Source organism: Cupressus sempervirens, chromosome 7 (genome assembly GCF_028749045.1).
Source record: "Cupressus sempervirens isolate cs-2001-9-10 chromosome 7, ASM2874904v1, whole genome shotgun sequence".
NCBI classification, from domain to species: domain Eukaryota; kingdom Viridiplantae; phylum Streptophyta; class Pinopsida; order Cupressales; family Cupressaceae; genus Cupressus; species Cupressus sempervirens.
The window spans coordinates 633,755,571-633,782,653 of NC_143124.1; the positions used below are offsets into that span (position 1 = coordinate 633,755,571).

The following is a 27,083-nucleotide window of genomic DNA, read 5'->3' on the forward strand; positions in this document are numbered from 1 at the left end:
GTTCCAATCTCAAATTTGTTCCTTCTATTGCAGCATGTAAATTGGTCAATAACGTATTCAAGCATTGTGAAGAAAAATTGACATCTCAATTGAACAAGGCTAAGGAGGTTGATGGCAGTCAAAGTGATGAGGAAAATGTAATGTCCCCATTTTAGCAGTTGACCAAGTGTGTGTGCGTTAGCCTTGTTCTACATGGTCCCGAGGGCTAATGAAGGGTTTAATGGGATCTTGGAGTGTTTTGGCCTAGTCATTTCCAGTTTGGGCCAAAACGAAGTTGATTTACTCAGTTTCAGGCATACTTACTATTTTTAGTAAGTCGGCAGGACACAGTGCAGGTCAATTTTGGTGATTGGATTCGATACTCCTCGGTGAGAGCTTTCCGATGAGCTATCACTCGCATTATTCGGAGTCCGATTGCTAATACATTTTAATGCTTGAAGTTTTATTAAAGTAACGTCTAATTTAATTGTAAAATATTAAAGTGTTACTTTAATATTTATTTTATGGTGATGTGTACCCAAGGGAGACATAAGGGGTATTTTAATATATGTTTTATATTACACATCTTTTATCCCACATTGCCCATATGAGTTGAGGGGACCCGTGGGAATAGAATAAAAGGAAGCATTTGTGGCTTCATTAGGCAGGTTGAATATGAGAAGAAATTGGTGTGTGAGTTGCAGCTTTGTTCTTGGCATTTGAGGACGTCTATCCTCTCTTGTAACATTCTAGACGTCATTCCCTTGGGGTTTGGCCTTTGGAATTCTTTCTTATTGGCTTCATTATCAGGCAGTTTAGTTGCATTTTCGGCTACAGGCAGATTTGATATTTTGCTCATATCTTCTTCACTGCTTGTCCGACGCTTATGCCGCTTGGAGGGAATGGTATTATGAAGGTAGTGGACTGATTGGAGGACAAAGTATTGTAGCAGCAAGTTCGTAAGCATGGGCTGGAGTATTATGACAATATTGCTGAAGTAATTAGTGAGTTGATAAATCTGCCATGTATTTGGTTTTATGAATTCTGAAAATAACATTTTATTAGCAGCAATTCATTTCCACTTTGCATATTATTGTAGTTTCTTTCTTGTTTATGTTGTATGATACCAATTCCATAAAAACGTTTGATTTCTGGAGTTATAAGGGGTTTTAAGAAGTTGAATGCAAACTGTTTGACATAATTCCTTTCAGCAATTTGGTTTAGTTTTTTGGGACATCCAGGGGTGCCCATTACAGAAAATGAAGTCACGTGAGGATTTCCAAGAATCTATTGCTATGCCTACAAGTGGAGAGCACCTAAAAGTTCAAGATGATGAAAAAGGTGAAGGAGATGCCTACACTAATTTCATCGAACCAACACTCGTCGATCAACTCAATGAAAATTCGGGTCCTATAAGCGATCTTTTGAATGAGCAAGCTCTACCAGCCATGTTCAACTTAAATGGAGATACTATTGATGTTTCCTTACAGGAGAAACCACAATTGGTTAAATATGGAGTTTATCCTTCAGGTTGTGCCTAAGTCTTGCATGACTGCAATTTTCCCATGATAAAAGCTTCCTCATAAAAACAATACGATCTATATGAGCTGCAAGGGTCGTAAGGAGATTCATCATTACATGAAGGTTGTGGATCTAGATATTGATGTAGTTTATGATTGGCTTCTTTGGGATCCTAGTGACTACAAACACAACAAAGTTTATATTAGAGTGAAGCAATGGAAGCTTTATGAAGAGATTCTCTTCACCTGTACAATGGTAGTGTTGATTGGTATGGTGGGATCGTTGACTAGCATAGTGTCAATTGGTACAGGTGCAATGGAAGTGTCATCTAGTACAGTGGAAGTGTCGATCAACATGGTGCCAAATGGTACGGGTACAATGGTCGTGTCAACTAGTATAGTTGCAGTGTCGACTGGTATAAGTATGGTGGAAGTGTCACTTGTCCTTGTGGCAATGTCAACTAGAGCAAGTATGGTAGCAATGAAAATTGATAATGTGGCAGTGCCAGCTAGCAAGGTGGAAGTGTTGACTGACATGATGCTTATTGGTACGAGTCTGCTGGTAGTGTTGAATGTTATATGGCAACATTGACTAGCATAATGAAAGTATCTTTTGGCATGGTAGAATCTATTGGTAGAAGTTCAATGACAGTGTTGCTCTAGGTAGTGTTGACTAGCATGTTGTCAACTAGTATGGTATGATGGAAGTGTTGGCTGACATCATGTCAATGCCAATTGGCATAGTGGAAATGTCATCTAGCATGGTGCCAACATTGGTTGGTACGGGTACTGTGGCAGTGCCAACTGGGTTGGAGTGTAATGCATCCAGTGAAGGCATTGTATCTACGTTCATACACGACCATGGTGCAAGTATTATGGCATTACTAACTGGGTTGGAGTGCAATGCATCCAATGAAGGCATTGTATTTGCACTAATACATGACCATCCTCACGAAAGCAACAAGATTTATTTGAGTTATGAGATTTCACATGAGGTTGGTCTACATAATCTCATGAAGGTTTTGGATCGAGGCATCAATGCATTATCTGATTGGCTCCCATGGGATCTTAGTGCTTTGAGACATAGCAACATTTATATCAGAGTGGCACAGCGGAGGCTTGTTGGCACTCTACTCATCTCAATTGGTTCCCATTATGCACATGCACATGAGATCCTAAAGAAGCATGGAGATTTCAGCAAATATAGCTATCAACGTCCACACATGATTTGGGATCCTAGAGTTTGTGCATTGCTTGAGGACAAGCAATCTTTGTGCAGCGAGGATCTGTAATGACCCCAATTTTAATAAAATATTTTAAATAATTAATGCTCTCAAAATTTAAATAATATTATAAATGAACCTTCAATTATTAATAAAGGCACCCAATTTTTAATAATTATTGGTAGGTATTTGCCATGTCGGCATCTTTTTCTAAACCCTCAAAGAGTTTTCTCCAAAGGGTATTTATGAACGACGTGTAGGATGATTTTTAGTGTGTTTTGGATTATTTTGTTGTACTGCAAATTCCTATTGGAGTTCACTGTTGCTTGTCATTTTGTAAGTGCAAGACCTTCCCTACTTGGCTATCATAGTTTCGGTGGGGTTCCCTCACCCTATTCTGTTCTCTATATTACTTTACTTGGATCTAGCAAATCCAAGTACCATCATTGTTTGCAACTAAATTGTCTCTATGATAAATTGAGAATTTCTCGTGTATCCATTATATGGTGTACATCTGTGAGTTAGCAATTAGATGTCTTCTCTAGTTCGTAAATGAAGGATATTAAACTCCATATTGATCTAATCTCTACAACGCAAACACCCCACACGAACCACCTCCACTTTGGATACCATTTGCCAAGCAACTTCCTGACGGGAACCACGCAACTTCCTAACGAGAGTAGGCAACTTCTTAGCAAGAACCAAATAACTCCTAGTCCGTATGCCTATCCTCTTCTTCAGTTTGTACACCAACCTCTCCTCCAATCTATACACCTATCCTCTCCAGTTTGTACGCCAACCTCTTCTCAAGTCCGTACACCTATCCTCTCCTCCAATCCGTATACCAATCTCTTCTCCAATCTATACACCTACCTCTCCTCTAGTCCATACACCTACCCCTCCTCCAGTCCATACGTCCAACATCCTTGCCTCCACCATACGACATCTTTGACCTTCGTACAAACTCAGTGACCCCTCTTACGGGATTGGGAACATTACAATATCACTCACTCCAACATCCATAGTTGTACAACACGCCCTACATAAGAATCTAAGGTGGGTCCTTGATGATGATATGACCATGATATTTATCTATGTTTTTTTGACATCATCGAAGAGACTCATGCTCTATCCTCCTCTACTAGGATAGACCTCTACCTCTAAATCCACCATACAAAGTCCTCTTTGCTAAAGATAGCATTGTCAACGTCCTGTAAAGTGTTGTGAGATAAATGAGAGCCAGAGATTTATATCTAACAAACACAAGGCTTGTAATCTAAGTTGTGAGGAATACCCCCCAAGTCTCAATGCCCTACCACTGTGGTACTAGTACAAACCCTTCAATAGGAGCAATGAATTCACAACCCTACCAAGTACTGGCTACGGGTATGCAACTGCACCTAAATACTCCTTGTGGCCACACACTAGCTTTTTTTATAAAACATCAACACCTTAATTTTGAAACTTTTTTCACCATTAAAAGTAAAGCATTAAACCCTAAGACACACCTATACAAAGATTTGTTTCACAAAAACAAACTATTTTGCAAAACTCATCCATTGTTTCCTTATGTTATGCAATTTTGTAAAAAAATTGTAGGGAACATTAATATATCACATATTAGTTATGGATAATGTTTGAGCATCCATTTGATCAAGGCATGCATAGAGATTTCTTGACTAGGGATGGGCACTCCTGATATATCCCTAGGTTATCCCCTTTGTTTTAGGGATTTTAGAGACATTTTTGTGCATCATCCACCGTTACAAGAATCGCTAGGGCTGAGGTGAGTGACCATTAAAAGTAAAACATTAAAAAACAAGAAACCTACAATTTGCATAAAACACTAAGACACACCCATACAAAGATTTGTTTCACAAAAACAAACTATTTTGCAAAACTCATCCATTGTTTCCTTATATTTGCAATTTTATAAAAAATTGTAGACAACATCAAGATATCACATATTAGTTTAGGAAAATGTTTGAGCATCCATTTGATCAAGGCATGCATAGAGAATTCCTGACTAGGGATGGGCATTCCTGATATATCCCTAGCTTATCTCCTTTGTTTTAGGGGTTTTAAAGACATTTTTGCATATCATCCACTGTTACAAGAATTGCTAGGAGTGAGGTAAGTGACCCTTGATAAGCCTAGGCGACTCAGCGCCCAATTGCTTACAAGACTCGCTGATTCTAGGCAAGTCAACACACTAACCCAATTGCAACTATGTACCCCAAAGATCTAACAAAAACATTTAAAAAGCAATTCCCTCATTTTTTGTCTTATATTTGCCACTTACACCCTAAAAAAAACTTCATTTCATGTTCAAGCAAAAGGAGAAGGAAATAAGAGAGTTTTGAGCCAAAATTGGATTGCATTAAAGGGAAACCAGCAAGGAGATCGAGCAAAACTATGTGTTCGAATCACTTTTGGGCAGGTTTTTAGCTAATTTTGGTGCATCTAGAGGAGTCTACAAAAGATTAACAAACTCACCATTGAGTTTGAGAAATATTTTAGGAGGTAAATTTGTATTTTGAACATTTCTTTTCAACAGAAATTTTGTTTCTCTTTTACATTTCTTCTTTTCTTTTTTCTTTTTCCTATTTTTTTTTTAAATGAGCCACAATAGAGGAGCAACGAAAGATATGGGGGAAGAAGGGATGCACCTTTATGCCTGATGGTTGGCTGAAAAGAAGAAACAGATCATAGCTAAGACTTCTCATTCCTTCCTCAAGTGATAGCTATATTGATTTTGTGATTAAGATTTTTAATTTATCCGTTATTCAATCATTGAGTTTGTATGTTTCTCAAGAAGTACAGTATTCATCAAATTTATTGATGTTTTAGAAAACATCACAAATGTTAAATTCCTTTTTTTTGGAGGGAGTCTAGGTGGAGGTGGGTGAAAAGAATGTGTCATAAGTGATTACAAATAATGCAACAAATTGTGTTGTTTCAGGTAGACTAACGATAAATGGGCACCTGTCATTCTTTTGGGTTCCTTGTGTTGCTTATTGCCTTAACCTCAAATTGGAGGATCTTGACAAGGTTCCATGGATCAAAGCATGTGTGGAGAAAGCAAAAAATATTTGTAAACTTATACACAATCATACATGGATCCTCAGCCTAATGAGACAATTCATAGGGAAGGAATTGGCTTGCCGGAATAACCCAATCTGCAACCAGTTTCATCACATTACAATCCCCACTTCAAGAAAAGGGAGCTTTAAGGCACATGTTAGTTAATGAGGCGTGGACTTTGTCATCACATGCTAAAACCGATGCATGGATTCATGTGGAAGATTGGATTTTCAATTAGAAAGGCCTGTAGGTACCTGATCATTGAAATTGTACAATTAAATCAAATTCTAAATTATATTTAATTTCATATCTTTCATTTATTTTCTTATTTTTGTCCACACATACTATGTTAATGTTTCACAATAATTGCAGTCCACAAAGCCTTTAATGGTTCTCCTACAAGTTGCTAATGGAAGAAGACTGCAATCGGAAACATTTATGAAGGCACGGATGGGGCCAAGGAGGCCATTAGATCCATTAATGTACGAGTTGAGGATAAGCATCATGCCATGGGGAAAATCACTGATAGATGATGACAACTCTAAGTTCACAAGCCCCTACCTGCTACTGCTTTTTTTCCTCAATCCAGCATTCCAATTTTACCCTATTTTCAAGGAAGACGAGGAGGTTTTGAATGGGCTCTAGACAATTGTAGAGATGATGATGATTTTGGCGTTGGAGGACAAAGTCACTGAGATTGAGATCTTCAGAACTGCACAAGAAGAGCTCTTTGCACAAGATATATGCAAAGCCACTTGGTTAACATTGCAGCCAGACTAAAATTTATTAAGGGCATAATTTAAGTTTGAAAATCAAGGCTTCTTCTCTTTTTATATAAATTATTAAATATTGAAACTTGACTAATGAGATTCATTTTTGCATTTTCCTTAACTTTTCTTTTTCACATCTCAAATTCATGATGGGAAGGATTTGGTGCTAAGGTACAAAATATTGAGGCAATTGCAATTCGAGTATTGAGACAACATTACAGTGCTTCAAGTTGTGTGTGCAATTGGAGTATGTTTGAGAACATACTCCTAGAAGTGCAATAGAATACTAGTTTAGATATTGAATGATTTAGTGTACGTCCATTACAACCTATGCCTTTGGCCTACATAGATTTTGGGCATTGTCTTATCACCCATCACACTAGACGAGGTCGATCTACAACTAGATTGAATCACTGAAGCTAAGAATCCTACCTTTCGCGATGAAGACATTGACTAGGTTGAACAGGTAGGAGGTAGAGGCAATAACCATGGTAGAGGATAGAGTGTGAACGGACACCTAAGATGTTGATGTGGATGTCATCTAGACAGGAAAATATCACGATTGCATCAACATCCAAGGCCTGTCTTAGATGCCCACACAGAAAGGTCAATTGGTGCAAGGTGGTCCATAGACTTCTAGATTTTCTTTGATATTTGTTTGAAATATTTGATGGCATGGATTTCATATTCTGTGAGTTTTGCATATATTTGACAATATTTATACATCTAAATGTGTGATTCACTTCGACTAAAGTTTGCATTTATACTTAAGGTTTATTTATTATAGGATGCGTAAAATAAGTTTTTAAATCCTTACAATTTGTCAATCTGTCAAGTCTAAGCGTCGAGTCCAAGTCAAAGATCATTTTGTCATTTTTGAGTCTTGTAAAAGGGCGTCATCATCCCAAAAACTTGGTACGATGTGTTTTATACCTTTTCCCTTCTATTAGGTAAAATCAAGGTCTAGCAAGGGTTTTTGGAAAATGTGTTAATCAAGTACTTAAGAAAATTCAGAAATTCAGTACGTCCTCTAAGCCTCAATTAAATCCAAAGAAAATACCCTCTATAACGTAAAATGCCTGCAAATTCTAGAAAATTTAATTGATCATTATGCTCATTTAGATACCCTAAGAACTAGAAGACTGGAACATTTTAAGATATAAAAAATGCATGATTATTATTAGAAATGCATTATAAGAACTTAAGATTAATGCAAAAAAACAAATATAGGAGATTTAAAACCAATAACTAGTTCAGCCTACCAAAGAGAGAATTCCATGAGGTCGCAGGAACTGTAGCCATGCAATTTAGGCTTATGTAAAATGACACAATAAAAATGATTGTCACCAAAGCATAGGTTGGTAGTGCCAAAGCCCAATATCTGATAAAAATAAAATTATAAAAGTTAATAAAAATAATCCCACCATGTAAAATAGATATTTACAATTACATCAAATTTTAGAACATTATGTTCTAAAGAGTTCTCCCTCTCAAATAAACATCCTCTAATTCCCCACAAGAATCACAACAGACAGAAAAAATAAAAATAATTTGCACTCTAATTTGTTCTTGAAGTAAGATATAAAAATTGCAAAAATAATTGATACCATGGATTGTTGTAGAATAAAAGCACAAGAAAGTAAATTAGGTCTTTGCTATTTTGCACTTTTTGGACTATCGAAAACAAAAGAAAGCACTAGTTTGAATCTTCCTTCTTTTTCCTTATATCCATATATCATTCACAAAACAGTTATGAATATTTGGCAAAAGAATGAATTACCTTTTCCATGGAGCTTGAAATCTACACATGTAGAAAGAATTTGAATGTCTCCCATCCAAAATCTAAATTATAAAATCCTTCTAAAAATATAATATAAAAGTTGAAAAATGTTGTCTAAATTTTGTCAAGAAAAGGAGTCAATTGTAAATTTTAGAAAATTGCAATGTGGAAAAAATATTGACTTAATACTTGGGAAAAATGAAAGATGCGAGTAAGAATGATTACAAGCTTGAGAAAGGGAAAATAAAGAAAGATCTAAAAATCCTTCGATGAAGTTCAAATTCCATGGAAAATTCTCATCAAGTTTGAATTTCCCTTTAAATTTTTGAATTTCCCTTAGAATTTTAAGTTCTTGATAGAAATTCTATGTTTCAACGACAATCCAGGTCAAAGGCACATTTTCTCTTTTAATCCTTAAGTGAGATAAGGAATTATAAAATATCCTTAGTGACAACAAAGAATCCCAAAATAAAAAATTGTAAGACCTTAATAAAAAAAATGGAATTCCAAGTTTGAAGTAAAAGGTTCAACTTAAAATCAAATTTTCACTTCACAATCCAGCTAAAAAATGAAAAAATCCAGCTAAAAATTGCAGGAGTCCAGCTAAAAATTGAATTTCCTTTTAATAGTTAAAATTGAATCTACTAAAATAAGTCCAAGTCAAAAATAAAAATTGCAGTTGAAAATTATATTTCCACCAAAAGATTTGGCTAAACAAGGATTCTAGCTCAAAAGCTCAAGAGTTCGGCTAATGTGTGAATTTCAGCACTAGAAAGAGAAATAAAGTCAAAATGCAAAAACATCAAAGGTAGCCAACTTGGGTATAAAAAATGCAAGTTTGAAAACCAAAACAAATGCCTATTGGGTCATCCATATCAAGGGAGAACATGAGTTTCATAGGCAAACATAATCCTTGGGACGGCTCACACTACATAAATTGCAAATCCAAGTTGAGTCATTCTATATACACAAGTTCAAAGATATCATTTCAAAGCATCATTCAATCACTTTTCTAAGTGTGATCCTAGCAGATAGAGGGTGATTTCCAGCAGAATCAAGTGAATTTGATTTGATCTGAAGGCAAAATTCCCACCAAGAAGATCAGATTTTGATGAAGAGAAAGCAATTCAAGTACAAATCCCAGCTTTCAAGAGTCAAAAATCAGAATTGAAGGAGAATTTGCATCAGCAAATATAGGCAGAGTCAATCAAATTCACGTAAGAAAAATCATTTCCAACCATTACTCAATCCATTCAAATCATATCAACAGTGTGAACTCAAGTGGATCAAGTAAAATTGTCCAGAAGATGTATAATTTGAATCAAATTCCAAGACTATAAATTTAAACCTAAAAGGGCAAATCAAGTCAGAATTCAATGTGAATTAATTAAGAGATGTAAACAAGAGAAAATCAGGTGTGAACTTGTGAAGGAAAAGGCAACTTAGAGAAGAATTAAAGCAAATCCTTCATCAAAAGAAGCAATTTCCAGATTTGTGAGAAACATTTCAAGAGGGTTCCTAAGTCAAATGTTCAAGATTGTAAAGGATGAAATCAGATTTCCTCATCCAATTCCAAATCCAAATGTCAATCCAATTCAGAACTATCAATTTCCAATCCATGATCCCGTTAAAAAATTACTTGTCATGAAAATATTTTAAGTTCTTCAACTTGCATTTCATTTTTATTTGTAAATTATCATGATCCAAAATGTGTGTTTTCTTGTTTGGGATTGATGCGTGGATGCTGATCAAGAAGGATAAAGAGGTTCAAGGTGTTCAAGTTTGAGGAAAGGGAATGAAGAACATTGAGAGTAAAGACAAGATTTCAAAACTTGGGAGAGGGAAATCAAGATAAGGAAGTGGGTTGCTCTACAAATGGAATATGAAGAATTGCTCAATTACTACAAGAAGATCAAGACCAGATGATATCTAAGGAAAGGAGTTCCAAAAAACAATGAGGGATTACTATTCCAAGCCATTGAAGATGAAGATGAAATTCACAAACCATACATAATTTCAAAAGAGGTAATCAAAGTTTTAAAGAACTTTGTCATGAAATTTTACAAGATATGCAAGTTGAGATAGCGCCAACTCATCCTCAACCAAACAATCCACGTCAACATGTGCAAGTTCATCAAACCTGACTCATCAACAACTAGACATGTGGAAGGCATTTAATGCAAAATTATAATAATTTTCTCACTGGTTCATTCTTAAAAGGATACGTATTTAAGGATTTGTAATTTTATCATTGGATGGCATAAAATGCATTCAGGTGGTAGTTGTAACTAGCCCAATTAGAGTTCCCTTTAAATTATCTTGGTCGTTGACTTAGAATTAATCTGAACCCATGGTTTGTAATTGAAAGCTCTCTATAAAGGTATGCTCATTTCATTTATAGCAGACTTCTTGCGAAATTGTTGTTGAAACAGTGCCAGAATAAATATACTCATTGAAACTTGGCGAGAACTTGTGTTGTTTTGCAATCTTGGCATGGTTTCCTACTTCTCATTAGTTTAGTTTTTGTTTACATTGAGTTCAAAAGTTGAATGGAAGATACTGTAGTTGATTCATGGTGAAACCGAAACCCTCATGTTTGTACCATTTGGAGTCTCTTGATTGCAAATGGTAGTATACATTTAATCTGAACTCATTTCAAAAGCTTAACTTCAATTGCTTTATCCTCATTGATTCGCATGTTTATGGTGTTAATGTGTATAATTGATCTGAAAATCATTTCCATACCCTTTAGAGATTGCATCGTCGTTGCATAGTTGTTTCCTCATGGTGAAGCAAAGCTTGGTTTGATTTCACTAAGGCGGCAATAGTTTCTTGCATTGTTAGAAGTAAATTGGATTCTTAAACCTATCTCTTTTTGCATTTTAATTCAAAAAACCTTTATTAGAATTAGTTGAAGAGCCTCATTGTAAAATCATTCATTATTTGAGGGCAAAGAAATGATGAAGTCCTGAACAATTGTGTAAGTCCCTTTTTGGAATCAGCAAAATCACATCAACTCACTGAGTCTATCCATCATAAAGTCACATGTTCACAATTTAAACCTTGGGATTGCCTTATTTGATCACATGCTTAATATTTGAGGTTTCCTTGTTGAAGAGCGAATAGAATTCCTAGTATTTTATTTTGTGTTGGTGAGTGTCTCTGGACACGCATCAACATTTGGTCTATGAGAGCCAAAAACTAGAAAAGATTAATTTATTTTCCCAAAAAAGTTTGAGAGGATCTTGAGGTCAACTCCAAGACAACAAAGTTTGGTGGAGTTGAAGCTACAAGCATAGACAAAATAATCATACTGCAGATCCAAGTGAATCAGGTCCTTCTGACCAAGAGGCTGTAATTCGAAAAGTTTTATTTCAACAAATCCCTACAGTACTTGATGCAGAAATAGCTCAACCAGTTCCTAATATTGCAACATGGTTGGTTAAAAACCAGAAGGACCAAGAGGCTGTAATTCAAAAAGTTTTATTTCAACAAATCCCTACAGTACTTGATGCAGAAATGGTTCAACCAGTTCCTAATATTGCAACATGGTTGGTTAAAAACCCCTCTCCACTTACTTTCACTGTTGTAAAATGCCTAAGTTTGTACCTAGTTTCAAGTAAATGATCCAATTCGAACAGCTGAAGTGCATCAGGAATTTTGAAGATGCATTATGCAAAAACTAGATTGAATATGGGGATTGTGGCATGCAAACTCTTAACTTATTCCTTGGGGGAGGAATCTTTTTACCGGTTTATCCATTTGCCCACATCTTCTATAGACTTGTTAAGAGCATTAAAGAAAGCATTTGCAAGCAAGTTTGGCATCCCAATTACATCTTTTGAATTGATAGGTAATTCATCGAAGTCATGAGGCAGGAATATTAAACAATTTGCTTCTTTAAAAACTGGTTTCAAAAGGCTTTTATGAGCTTGCAAGCTCCTTATGTTGTTAATGATGCATCAGCGAGTGCAATTTATTACTCTGTCATGGATCACTTCGCTAGGGCATTTGTCAGATAATCTCATCCTCCTAGTGTGGACTGAACTGTAGCATACACTAAAGCTATTGAAGCGAGTAAGGTTTGGGTCAGAATGCGCCTGGACAACTGCTCCATATGGGACCACATGCAGGGACTAATCAGATTTATGGTCTCAACTAGGATTTGACACACAATGCACCAGTCATGAATCAAATTCCTCAACCAGCATATCAAACTCCATTTCCAGCCAATCAGCTAGTACTTCATCCAGGAGTTCCTCTTTCTCAAACATTCTCATCACAACCTGTATATCTTCAAGGTGTTAAAATAGTGATCAGATTAGAGATGGAGAAATTTTAATTTATTTCTTTTTTCAATAAGTGTTGACTGAAATGTCTTATTGAATTGATCTCCTTTCAACTAATGTGATTCTTCTTTTGCAGAATTGTATATATATATATATATAGATAAATATCTTTATCTTTGCATCTAACTTGTATGGGTACTAGTAGATTTCTGTATTTTCCAAGATTCAATAGAGATCAATATATATATCATCCCCTATGGGACATGAATCACGTAGAGACATGTCTCTACATGTTTTGATGAAAGGTGCTCCCCTTAATACCACAAACAGACAACAAAAAATAGAGAAACAACAACAATTTCACAAGAATTAAAAATGGGCATCTTATTATATCTAAAAGTAGGAATTACAGAATTCAGAAATACAATTTGCAAAGCCACATGGGCGCCTTCCTTACAATTTGTTGCAAGATAGAGCTGCGAACCACCACCCAAAACTGCTTTGGACAATGTACAAGACTTACTTATATAGGCATTCTCCACTGCTCACGAAGGTTCTAGACACTCAGCCCTAACTCTTGAGGCCGACCTATCATGTCCCCAAATTTTAATGTAATGATTTAATTTAATTAATTAATTAATTGGTCCCAGAATTTAAATAATATAATAAAAGGACCTTTAATTAGTCACTTTTATTTTTTTTAAATGGGGCCCAAGTGAATAATATTTGTATTTGTGGTTCCGATTGATTTAGTATATCTCGGACCCATTTTTATTTAATTGTTCCGTAGGTGTAGTTGTCAGCTATCTTTGTAAACCCTCGGGAAGTTCCTCCAAAGGGTATTTAAGCACGGCATGTAGGTAGTAGTTGGTATGTGATTTGTATTATTTCTTTGTACTGTGAATTCTTGTTGGAGTTCAGTATTGTTCGCCATTTCGAAGGTGAAAGATCTTTCCTACTTGGTTAATCCAGTTTTGATGGGATTCAACCTTCACCCTACACTGTCGCAATATTACTTGCTCAGATCTGGCAATTCCGCGCACCATCTTTGTTTGCAAAAATATCTATATATCCGTGATTGGATTTTAATATTTGTACTGGCATTAATTGGCATTTCTGGCAAATATATTCACTTTGTTCTAGCATCTCAGCAGCTCAACCCATCACCCCGACAGCCTTTTGCGACTTGTGTACCCATCCGCACAACTCCCAGACTTCATCGTATGGCTATATTTCAAACCGTACAAACACCTCAATCAATACCAATACCGTACGACTTCCTATGTTGCACACATACCGTATGTCCATTTGCATGTTGTATGACCATCTTGCTCCATACCCCACAACCATCTCCAACTAGGCATATGGAAACCTCTCATCACCCTTAGGCCATATGGCCATATTGTCTTTATGATCTTAACAATACAGACTACTTGAAGCATAAAGAAAGACTACCTGAAGTACTAAAGGAGAACTACCCAAAGCACCGGCTACCCGAAGCACTGAGAGAGAACTACTTGAAGCACTAGCTACTCGAAGCATTGAAAAGGACTACTCGAAGCATTGAGGAAGACTACCTGAAGCATAAAAAAAGACTACCCAAAGCACTAAGGGAGAACTACCTGAAACACTGGTTACCCGAAGCACTGAGTGAGAACTACCTGAAGCACTAGCTACCCAAAGCATTGAGGAAGACTATCGAAGCATTGAAAAGGACTAACCAAAGCACTAAGGAAGACTACTTGAAGCATAAAGAAAGACTGCCCGAAGTACTGAGGGAGAACTACCTGAAGCACGAGCTACCCAAAGCATTGAGGAAGACTACCAAAGCATTGAAAAGAACTACCTGAAGCACTGAGGAAGACTACCTGAAGCATAAAGAAAGACTACCGAAGCACTGAGGGAGAACTACCTAAAGCACTAGCTACCCAAAGCATTGAGGAAGACTACCGAAGCATTGAAAAGGACTACCCAAAGCATCGAGGAAGACTCCCTGAAGCTTTGGGAAAGACTAATCGAAGCAATAAGAGAGAACTACTTGAAGCACTGGCTACCCAAAGCACTAAGGGATACCACCTAGAGCACACGCCCAGACTACCTAAAGCATACTACAGGATGTTGTTAGAAGGCTAGAAAATAAAGTGACAAAGAAAACAACATGCAAAGGTCTAGAGCAAAAATTTCGGACTTCACAAGGCAACTCTAGAACAGAACATGACATGACCAACATAAAATTATATTATTTTATTACACTTCATTACATAGAATTGGCTCAAGACAAGTTACAAACTACATTTTTTGGTAACCCAATTTTTGGAGACCATAACTTACAAACCATTGACCCAATTGGCTATTATAACCCCTTTTCAAAAATGGCAGCTCTATTTTGTAATGGCTCATTTTCGCAATCTTCCATCAGCCAAGGTTTGACCTCATTTCGAAGTCATTTACGCCTTCAAAACTAAGCTCAAAGTTTTTATACCGAAAATCTATAATAACTTCACTAATACATAAAATATGGCAATGAAACTCATCTAGCAAGCTGATATATCTAAGATGAACCGCCACCTGTGAAATTAGAACATTTTGAGCTCCAATGATCAACTTACTAAAATAGTAAGCTTCCACCAATAGCAACTCTACATTGAAACAACCCTTATTGAAATGACAGAAATAGAAATATTTTTGGGTGATGCAAGAATGCCCTTACACCCGAGATGCTCATGCATCATGTTCCCTCACCAATCGATGCCAACCATTCACAACAATATGCATTATGATATGTTAGTAATTTACCTCAACTATCGTTGAAACCGATAGTGCCAGTGAGGAAACACAAAGACTTATATTGTATAGGGTTCAATACTCATGTTTATTTGAATAGTATCCACTTCACACAGTCGATTAATATAATCGATTTTGTAGTTCGATAACCTACAATAAACAGTGAGTGATTATTAATATATATTTATTAGATAATGAATAATGCAAGAATAATATATGTGTGTGTGTATGATTATCTAATACATATATCTCGATATTTCACATAATATGAAAATAGCAAAAGTTCTACTCAATTATATAATTTCATCGATTGGACTTATCCGACTGAAGCTACAAATCATCAACACTGCCTTTTAGCTAGGAAGGATAGTTTTCTATCCTAGACAAACAATGTATCGTGAGAGAAGAATATTATCACAATATCATCAAGAGTATGGTATGCTTATGAATATCAACCATATGATATTCACCATAATAATATCTTTTCTAGTATGTGCACTGGCATCAAGTCTCATGATGCCTACCAAAAAAGATATTTGCTCATGGAATATCCACAAATGTTACATCTCATAATGTCCACCATGACGTATCTCAATAATATAATTCATTGTACTTGCACATTGCTTAGTTAACATTATGTACAAGATATTATCATGGTATAACTAAAGATATCAACCATATAATAGCCATCATGATAGTAGGTTATGCTATTGCTAAAGTCATCATAGTATATTAGCAACCACAAATAAACATTTTGAATATCATCACATTTCATGATGTTTCTATAAATCACATAATAACTCACATTATTAAAAGATTTTATCTATATAAAATTTCAATATTAGTGTCATAGATTTATTGAGACTCAATCTCAAACAATGTTCTACATGTTTACCATACCAAGCTTAACTCTAAAGTGATCAACTTTTATCTTGGAGATAGGCTTGGTTAGAATATTAGCAATCTTCTCATCTGTGTTAATGTATCTCAATTGTACTAATGTATCTCAAATGTATAACATTTCTCTCCATCATGTCTTTGATATAATGGTAGGAAATCCCAATGTGCTTGGACCTATCATGAAATAGAGGATTTACAAAAAGCTTTCTGCAACTCTAGTTATCACAGTGTATAATTGTGGAGTCTGTGGCTTGTCTAAACAACCCTACCAATAGTTTTCTCAACCAAACTGCTTCTCGTACTCCCATGGATGCAGCAATGTACTTGGCTTTAGTGGAGCTTTGTTCAACTGAGAGTTGCTTTGTGTTGAACCAAAAGATCATGATTGTTCCCAAACTGAAACAACACCCTAAGGTACTTTTCTGATCAACAACACTTCCAGCTCAATCTGAGTCTAAATATCCATGTGGATTAGGTCTACATTATTGTGTTTTAATCCATATCCAATTGTTCCACACAAATGTCTCACTATGTGTTTTGTTGCAACAAGGTGTATTTTTCTAGGTTTACACATAAACTGGTTGAGTGCATTTGTTACATACCAAATATCTGATCTAGTATTCACCAAGTACATTAAGGACCCAGTTGTCTATCAAGAGAATAGGATCTGCTAATTCTAATTCTGAAACTGCTTCTTTTAGCTTATGTAGATTTGTCTCCATGGGTGTTGACATGGGCTTGTTGTCCATCACTCTTGTAATATCCCCTCTCCCAAATAGAATTTAATAAATATATCATACTATTAAACTATAAATTAAATATCAAGTAGTAGTAATTATATAAATGATTAATAGTAATAAATAATAAATGATTAAATATAATATAACTTCACAATTAGATAAGATTTGAACTTATCCAATAATTAATACCAATAAAATAAAATGATAAATGATAATCACATTTATTGAACTAAATATATTCATGAGTCAATATTGTATTATTATTATTATAGTATGATGTAGACACTAATAAAATTCAATATAAAGAAGTAATAACTAAACATAATATATTATAATATAAAATTAGATTAGTATATTATTGGAAGATGCAACCGTTCAACAGGATATATAAGAGACCAAATATCAAACACCAAGGGGAGGGGGAAATATATAGGTAATAATAAATTCTTTTATATGCTGGGATGGTCACTTAACAGGCATTGATATATAAATTATTATATAGCCTTTTCAATACTAGGAACGATGGAAATAAGGTGTCATTGGTAAAGGCACACAGTAAATAATAAATGTCAGATTCCAGAGATGTTGGTGGCCATTCAAACCCCATATATCTGACTAGACAGAAGCAAGGAACTACAAACATGAATAAGAGTAATCAAATTCACATATATTATGCGCAGGCATCATCAACCATAGGAGAGTAATCTGCAAACCCATAAACAGTATAATTTGCGTCATTCAGAGATTGTTCAACATCCAATACTCATCTACATAAACTGTAGTTTCTCTACATTGGAAGTCGAAGCATTAGAAAAAAGTAATATTATTCCAAACCAACCATTATGAATAGAAAAGACATCCATTAATTGACTGGAGAGTCAATCACTGTCAAAGGCTATTGAGAGAATCATTCTACATCAGCGAGATAATCTTATTCCTGGCGTAGGTCATTCACACTCTACGCAAAATGCTTAAGAGTATAACCAGAAGATACGTCAGATAAGAGAAGAATGGTCTGTCTGCAGTTTATGGAAATCACAAAGTTGCTGCTAAGGAAAAAGAAGAAGATAATAACCCAATCAGGAAAAAACAATAAGATCCCCAAAGCACAGAATATAACGGACAGAAAAAATCTTATCCAGTCAGCAATCGATCAGAATTCTTGGTCAGAAGGAAGCAATAAGCGAATCACTAGAGTAAGAATGAAGATACTTTCTATCAAGGGCTGAGGTACGCATAGATATACATGGAGCAGAGATTATCTTTAGTTTCATGAATGCAGATATTATATTTTTTTAAGAGATGGAGTGTGTACATATATATAAATATTTTGAATAAGATAGAACTCGTCACAGTAACAATCATAGGGAAGAATGGAAAACATTAGAAAGTTCACAAGTATATTACAAATAAAATCACAAGTAGAAATCCTAGAACAAATAGAGGAAGAATCCCTCTAGGGACATTACAATTCTGAATCTGTTTAAAATATCAATAGTATATTTACCTTGATTTAGGCTAATGCAATTATTTTTCTACTCTACTTTTAGGCCAAGAAAGTAGTGTAGGATACCCAAATCTTTCATGTCAAATTCAAAAGTAAGGTCTTGACTTGATGATGAGATGATCTTCCCCTACGATTAGTCAATCATCAACATAAACAATGAGAATTAACATATCACCATTTATTACCTTCAAGTAGAGATTAGGACCTGCATCATTCTTGGAGAATCCTAATTTGGCAAGATATTTGTCTATTCTCTCATACTAGGCTCAAGGGGCCTGTTTGAGGCCATATAGAGCCTTCTTTAATTTGCAAATATTAAAAGTACTATCATGAACAACAAATCCTTTTGGTTGTCCTACGTAAACTTCCTCTTCTATGATCCGATTGAGAAATTTGGTTTTCACATCTATCTAGAGAATTTTTCACCCTTTTGGCAATTACTACTCTACCTAAAGTGTAACAAGCAATTGGGGCAAATGTCTCTTCATAATCAATTCCTTCCTTTTGTGAGAACCCTCTGGTGACAAAGCTTGCCTTATGCTTTTCAATGCTTCCATCTATTGCATGTTTGATTTTGAAGAGCCATTTGAATGAGAAAACTAACTTGTTTTTAGGTCTAGGCACAACATCCCAAACATCATTATTTAGAATAGATTAATATTCTTCGATCATGGCATCCTTCCAAACTTAATGTTGTTGTGCTTCCTCAACATTAGAAGGTCCAAACTTAATAAGTTTACTCATGAGGGTAACATAGTTTGAGTAACCTCTTGGTTTCTTGCTTTCTTTACAGATACCCTTAGCACTTGCATAGTTTTCTACCTCTTCAATTATTTTCCTTTCCCAGAGGGGCCTTTTTCAAGTAGCAGTAGCATCACTAGGTTCAGGAGTAAGGTTCATGGATTCATTATTTTCTACAAGTATCTCCCTCTGAAGCTTAGGACCAAGATCCTCTTCCATGTTGTGAGGAGAGTCATCATCTATTTCATTGATGTCTTTAGATCTTTTGAATGCAATGACTTCTTCAAAAGTTGCATCTCTACTAGGCTCAATTAATTTCTTACCAAGAATGTATATTATATAGGCTTAGATGATTCAATATATCCGACAAATATCCCCTTCTTCCCAAACGGTTCTAGTTTACCTTTTCTCTTTAGAAATGTAGATATAAACAGGACAACCAAATATCCTAAAATGGCTTATATCAGGCTTAATTCTAGTAAATGCTTCTTCAAGAGTTATGTTGTCTAAGAGAGAGTGAGGGCATCTATTTTGTATGTAAACAGTGGTGCTAGAGGCTTCAGCCCAAAACGAATTGTGTGGTTTTGATCATGCATCATAGCTTTGGTTACTTCGACTATGGTCCTATTTTTCTTTTTGGCTACCCCATTTTGTTGTGGGTTGTAGGGAACAATGTACTTCCTCTTAATCCTAGTTATATAAGAAAATTCTTTAAGCTTTCAAAGATATATTCTCCCCCATTATCTAACCTTAAGGTTTTGATTCTTTTCCTTGACATGTTTTCAACTAAGGGCTTGAATTCTTTAAATCTTGATAGAACTACATTAGACTCTTTAAGTTTCAAGAAGTACCATAGTACAAGCATCCCCCCAAGAAGGCTACTAACATTGGTCCACAAAAATCTGTATGAATAAGTTCAAGTACATTATTTTTTTTACTCTCACTATTATGAAAGGTCCCCTTAGTGTTCTTACCTAGAGCACAACCCTTGCATTTTCCTTTATGATTTTGATATAATTTAGGTAGACTTGTAACGAGCTTTTTATAGAAGGTAGAGCATGAAAATGAAGATGTCCTAACCTTCTAGGCCTTATTTCATATATAATAGAGATATCATGGACTAGGGCTTGAGATTGTGCAGCGCAAAGTTTGTATAGGCATCCATCTCGAGTCCCTATGGTGTATGCCTTCCTTATGTTTGAGTAGGCCATGTTAGAACTTTCCCATCTAGAAATGCGATCCCATATCCTGTGTCTTCAAGAGCTGAGATGGAGACTAGATTGCATTTGATGCCTAGTACAAACAATACTCCTATCAATTGAAGAGAAACTCCAAATTTAAGCTGAATTGCACAGGCCGCTATTCCTTTCACAAGGTATGTGGAATAATCACCAATGGTGACTTCTTTATCTGATTTTTCTCTTAAACTATCTAGTTGTTCCCTGAATCCCATTATATGTCAAGATGCTCCATTATCAATAACCCAAGTATTCCTACTGCGGAATATTTCACTTGATAGAGCTGAAAAGAATACAATTCTTTATGCATCCTTATCCTTACTTTTGCTATTGAAGCTTGATTTTTTAGTCTATCTGGGCATTTTACATCAAGGCGTCCATATTTGTTACATCTAAAGCATTTACTTTAGATATGTCCTTCCTTCTTTTGAATGATTGTTTGTTGAAGTCCTTTTCTTTCTTTCGTTTGAAATTTCTTTTCTTCCCTTTCTTGTGAGAATTTATATTCAATTCTTGGATCTCTCCATTGAAATTGTTTAACTCGATCCCTCTAGTGATTAGTCTCGACTCTTCTTGAATTTAGTTAGTCTTTAATCAATCGAATTTTGGAAGTTTTCATCAAGCACTTATTCCTTGTATGAAGAATTCCCAAGATGTGTGGAGTCCATTGAGGGCTAGCATTGTTAATTCTTTGTTGTCAATTATACGACCAATGGTGGATGGTCCCTTAACTCTATTATTCTCATGAAGTTTTTATGTAATGCTTTCGCCTTTGATCATCTTCACATGGTGCAGTTGTTGTTTCAAGGCAAGGGCTCAATTGGTATTATTATTTCTCATACGTGTTCTCTAAGAATGTAAAAATGTCATATGTAGTATCTGATTTTAATATGATAGGAGCTATATGATCCTTTACTACATCCACTAGAATCTTCATGGCTTTGTTGTTGGTCTTTGCCCGTAGAAGTTTCTCATAATAATTATTTAGTATAGGTATAGTTTTCTCTACACAAGTGTTTAATTCTTGTTCTTTTAGTGCCATCATTACCCTGAGTTTCCAGGAGACAAAATTAGAGGTTCCCTCAAGTCTATCTTCGAATCTAATTCCCCTTACCATTTTGCTTATACGAATCTTTTAATGGTGATTAGATTTAGTTCTCAATTTCTCAAATCCGGACTTCATAAGGAAATTTTAATTCATTTCTTCTTTCAGTAACTGTTGACTGAAATGTCTTATTGAATTGATCTCCTTTCAACTAATGTGATTCTTCTTTTGCAGAACTGCATATATATATATAAGAACAAGGCTGCCAATTTGTAAGTATGATATAGTTGATTATAAGTAGAGAATTTTATATATATATATATATATATATATATATATATATATATATATATATATATATATATATATATATATATATATATATATATCTTTCTTGTATTGGTACTAGTTGATTTCTGTATTTTCCAAGATTCAATAGAGATCAATGTGTGTGTGTGTACTGTGTATATATCATCCCCTATGGGACATGACTTGTGTAGAGACATGTCTCTATGTGAACATGTTTCACGTAAGGATGTGCCTCTACGTGAGGCATGTTCCCTCACCAACCAGTGTCACCCATTCATAAGTTCATAACAGTATGCATTGTGATAAGTTAGTTATTTAATCTCAGTTGCTGTCGGTAATGACAGTGCCAGCAAGGAAACACAGAGACTTATATTCTATTGGGTTCAATACTCATGTTTATTCGAATAGTATCGACTTCACAAAATCACTTAATATAATCGATTTCGCAGTTCGATAATCTGCAATAAACAGTGAGTGATTATTAATATGTATTTATTAGGTAATGAATAATGCAAGAGTAATATATAAATAAATATATGTGTGTTTGTATATATGATTATCTAATAAATACATATTAATATTTCACATAAAAGGAAAATGATAGATAACAATAAGTTTTTACTCAATTATTTAATTTCATCGATTGGACTTAACCAAGGGAAGCTACAAATCATCAACGCAAGGTGCAACATCATCTACAAGGACTTGAGGAGAAAGATGAGATGGAGTTCATCGAGCAAGTGAAAAAACTATCCACCAATGTTACATATTTGAGAAATCAAAATGATCAGCTACAAAGTATGCAAAGGAACTATCAAGGACACCAATATAGTCATCAAGGAAATAATCAAGATTCCATGTTAATGATCAAAGATTTTGAAAAAAGTACATGGAACACAAGGCGTAACAAAGGAAATGTGCATTCAACTTTAGACAATCCACCAACTTCTGCCACAGACAAGGCTTTCCTAGCACAAGCAACATGGTTAGGATGGTGTAGATTACATAGTTGTCCACTCCCTTTCCCTCCTAGTAGAATCTGATATATGGTGTGAAGTATTCACTAGATTTTAGTCTAGAGTGCATCTTCATGATATAGACTCCAATTGTATGTGTATCTCAGAGAGAAGATTGGATAGTAAATAATGAAGCCTATTGAAAAATACTCTATTAGAATTCCATCTTTTGCCTATTATGTAATGTGATGCTTTCTCATGCCACATTAAGTGTGTTAATTTATATAGTGAATATTAAATTAACAATCTTCAGAAGAAAATCGGCATGCATTTCTAGAAGCAAGAACTCTCTCCTAGTCATCTCTCTAACTCAAGCAAACTAACTTATATCACAAAAATGGTTTATTAAGTTAGTTTCCTCTAAGGATGGTTTTGGGACTAACCTATGCATCCCTAGTCTTCCAAGTCTTTGTGTAAGCTTTGTTTCAAAAATATGAACATGTCATGCATTACTTCTTGTTTCAATATTGGCTTTGTCTTTGCTGATACAACTTGGACCTTAAATGCTTAGTCACTAGCTCAAATGTCATTATGAGAACCCAATATTGGATGCATGGAAAACTTTTTAGGCATTTTGGATGCTTTTAGGTACATCTGTGTGTACAAAAAAATTAAAGAAATGTAAAGATTTGAAAAACTACATCATTTGATAGTTGATACTTCATCACTAATCAATGCCAAATACTAACGATAAATACCAAAGGGTCATTTTAGGATTTCTAGCAAAAAAAATTATTTAAAAACACAATTTTATGTTTTTTCATTAACAAAGTCTTTTGGTTCTGCGGATGCATTCGGATGTGCTCTGGATGCATCTTGGATGCGCACCCTGGATTGTGGATGCATTCAAGTGCACACCCTAAAGCATCCACAGTCCAACATGTGCATTTTGGAAACAAATGAAGCGCATCCGAATCTAGTATGCAGAACTAGGGCGTGCATCCAATAACTAAGCGTTAATAGAATGCTTTTTCCCCATTTCCATGTTTATGCTTCCCTAATCCCAACAAATTTGGCCCTTCATTATATCCAATGGGCTTTTGAAATATACATCCTTTATATGTCTGACTTGTGACACAAACTCAAAATAAAATATAAAGAGTGAATGTTCATTGATAAGTAGGATGTGGTAAATCAATTGAAGAGCTTAAGTTGCTTTCTAATGAATGGTTCACAAGGCACAACACTTGGTGAGGGTTTTGCAAATGGGGTTGCAAGCAGACTGGGTTTAACCATGGACGAAACTCCGTACTTAAGCACGCTCAAGCTAGAGTAGTACAAGGATGCGTGACCTCCCGAGAAGTCCTGGTGCTTCACCTCTGTGAGCATTATCTAAATCCAATGAGTGCTAAGTGTTCCATTTATTCTCACGAGAGATGGATTCGTGTGAATCACTTGTAATGGCCCCACTCAAATCTGATCTCAAAATGTTGATAAAGGCTCAAGGAATTTCATCAAACACTTTGCATACAAGGGTCATATGACTGATATAAATTTCAGTTTGCTCTAATAACTTATAACAGCACTTGTGATTGCAAGTATTGCTTTGAAGTTCACTTCTAAATGATTCTATCAAACACCTAGGATGCTTATGCAAGTCTTTTATATCCTTTCTATGCATAATAATGAATTCTAACATCAAACTAACCACCTACAGCCAAGTGACTTTTCATCATACAATTGGCATACATCCTCATACAATATTCAAATGATCATTACAATAATATACAACTCCCAAAGGATGACACTTAATTTGTAATGCTATCTTTCCTATAATGATGACAATGAGAAGATGCCAAGACTCTTGGCTTACATCTGCAAGAATAATGCTTAAATCTGATACAAACTTTCACCTACAGCCATACCTTCTAATATGCATCTAAATGATATGAAAAATGCATGAAATATCCAAAGGAAACTGTAGCTTGGTGGCGCCTTGAGTCCCCAATGAAGAGGCAAGCAATTTAATATTTCTCTTCAAATTTGGTATACAACAGCACCAAATTTGCATCCACAGAATCAGAATAGTATTTTGAGAATTCAGTTTGCAAAATTCGTCATCAATCAGTGATGATTCAAATTGCCAAGAGAGGAATCAGTCCTCAAACCCTAGCCATTTCTCACAGCCAAGAAACTTAATAAATTTTCATCAAATGAACAATGGATATCTTAGAATGAGCTCTCAAGTCCTTTTTTATTCTTTCTTCTGAGAGCTCAAACACAATTCTTACCAATGTGAGACAAAAAGATATACTTTTCTTTTTAATAATTCATTTACTCCAATACTTTAAATTAATACCTTGGCTTAGGCATCCATGAATTAATTAAATAAATGGCCCCTTCCCATGATGACTCAACCCTCAACTTAAGTGAAATTATAAAGTTAAATTATAACTTTATAATAAGCCATTTAATGATTTAATAATAATTTGGCTACCAAAATAATAATAACTCCCAAAATACTTATCTTTTTAATATGTCGTCTGAAATAGGAGTCACACCTATTATTTCCCCATGTGACCAAATGCACTTTCCAAAAATAGAAAAAGTACTTCTTGATCAATATCAAACTTACTATAAATAGTAAACATGGCAAAACTATAGCAAATGAAGTTTGAATGATGCCAAACGAAAGCCAAACCATAGGATACTGAATCCTGAAGTAGATGCCCACTGAAAGAGACCCTCTATCCATCCTCATTAGCCTACGAGGGTCACATGATAGGCTAATCCCAAAAACCTGAAAAAATAGGGACATTACAGTCCTCCCTTCCCAAGATTGCTTGTCCTCAAGCAATCAAGAAAAACAAGCAACATCACAGTCCACCTAGATCCCAAGGATGGTCATGAATAATGTCCCAATACTCACCATACTCTTGTGAAGAAATCATCAGCATCAACAGTACAAAAATCAGCAACTGAGAAATTGCACTCAACACCCAAACGACTGACATCACTGACAAAATCATTTGAAGACCAACTGTAGATGCCAATAGAAGAAACCACTCTGCGAGACTCAAGCCAACTGAAACATTGACTCTGTCAAAACTCAAGTCCCTGTGTAACTGACACTCACACCCAACTGCACTGTGGATATGACATCAGCCATAGGTACCTGAGTCACTGCCACCAAATACAATCTCTGATAAACTGTCCTGGGTGTGTCGATACTGCACGTTGTGCAACTTGCAACTGCCAATTCCATCTGCAAAAGATGGTGCCAATCCATCCCATAATGGATGGTAAGAAACTGGAGCCGATCTACACCTACATGAAATCAAATCTTCTATCTCTGGGTGAAAAGAAAAATGATGAGCATACCCCACCGTATAATGCCAGTAGGAACCCCCAAACTCCGCTACTGGCTCACCATCACTGAACTAGGAATCAACAAATGGCTCCAATCTCTAACTCCAAGTGGGTGTAGGTTGGATAGGACCCTGTGCAATCCGCTCAACAAACCCCACCTCAAAATCCCTGTGAGGTAGCATAGTAGAAAGGATCACTATAATCTCCCCAACCAATTTGCGAATAGCACTAGTACTTTGGATGAGAACACCTTCTAACACTTTATGCGAGTCCATACGAACACTTGCACTATCCAGCAAATACTCCATGAACGGTTTAGTGCAGTAAAAATTATACGAGGAAGCATCAACATACTCCCCTGCACACCACAACTGATCCCTCTGTAAAGGTGGCACAGCCAACTGTACCACACTGTCATCTATGTGAGAAGAATCAATCTGGAGACTCGATTCCACTGGTATCCCAAACTCATCAGGACCAAGTACTCCCAAATCCTGAACATGTGTGTCAGCCCCAACAACATGTTCCTGAGTAACAACTCCAGGAGCGTACTCACCACCAACCACCTCAATATACAAATGAATTGGGTCTGGGGCTGGTGTAGACTGCAAATGCTCCAACTCCATAGTCACCTCCTCTAACTGAAACTGCGACTCCTATAGATCTCGCTGTGTGTCCTCCAAAGCCTCAGTAGTTGCTGTGAGCTCCTGGGTAAGCTCACTCACCTCCTCACGATCCAAGAGTGCCTCATAGGTTGTACTCCCCCACTCAACCAGGTGATCACGGTTGGCTACCAACTGTAAGTAATCCTATCTCAAGACCCTGACAACTTCACACAAGGCATGAACC

General features: G+C 35.6%; 1 protein-coding gene across 12 annotated transcripts in view; it reads right to left on the reverse strand.

The window, feature by feature from the left end:
- Window positions 1–27,083, reverse strand: part of LOC149548289 (phosphatidylinositol N-acetylglucosaminyltransferase subunit P-like) — a 170,276-nt gene that overhangs the window by 63,772 nt on the left and 79,421 nt on the right. For all 12 annotated transcript variants that reach the window (XM_089792355.1, XM_089792363.1, XM_089792354.1 and 9 more), the window contains one exon: window positions 7,839–7,957. In XM_089792355.1, coding sequence (XP_089648481.1) covers window positions 7,839–7,957 — 119 coding nt within the window. The remainder of the gene's footprint in view (window positions 1–7,838; window positions 7,958–27,083) is intronic.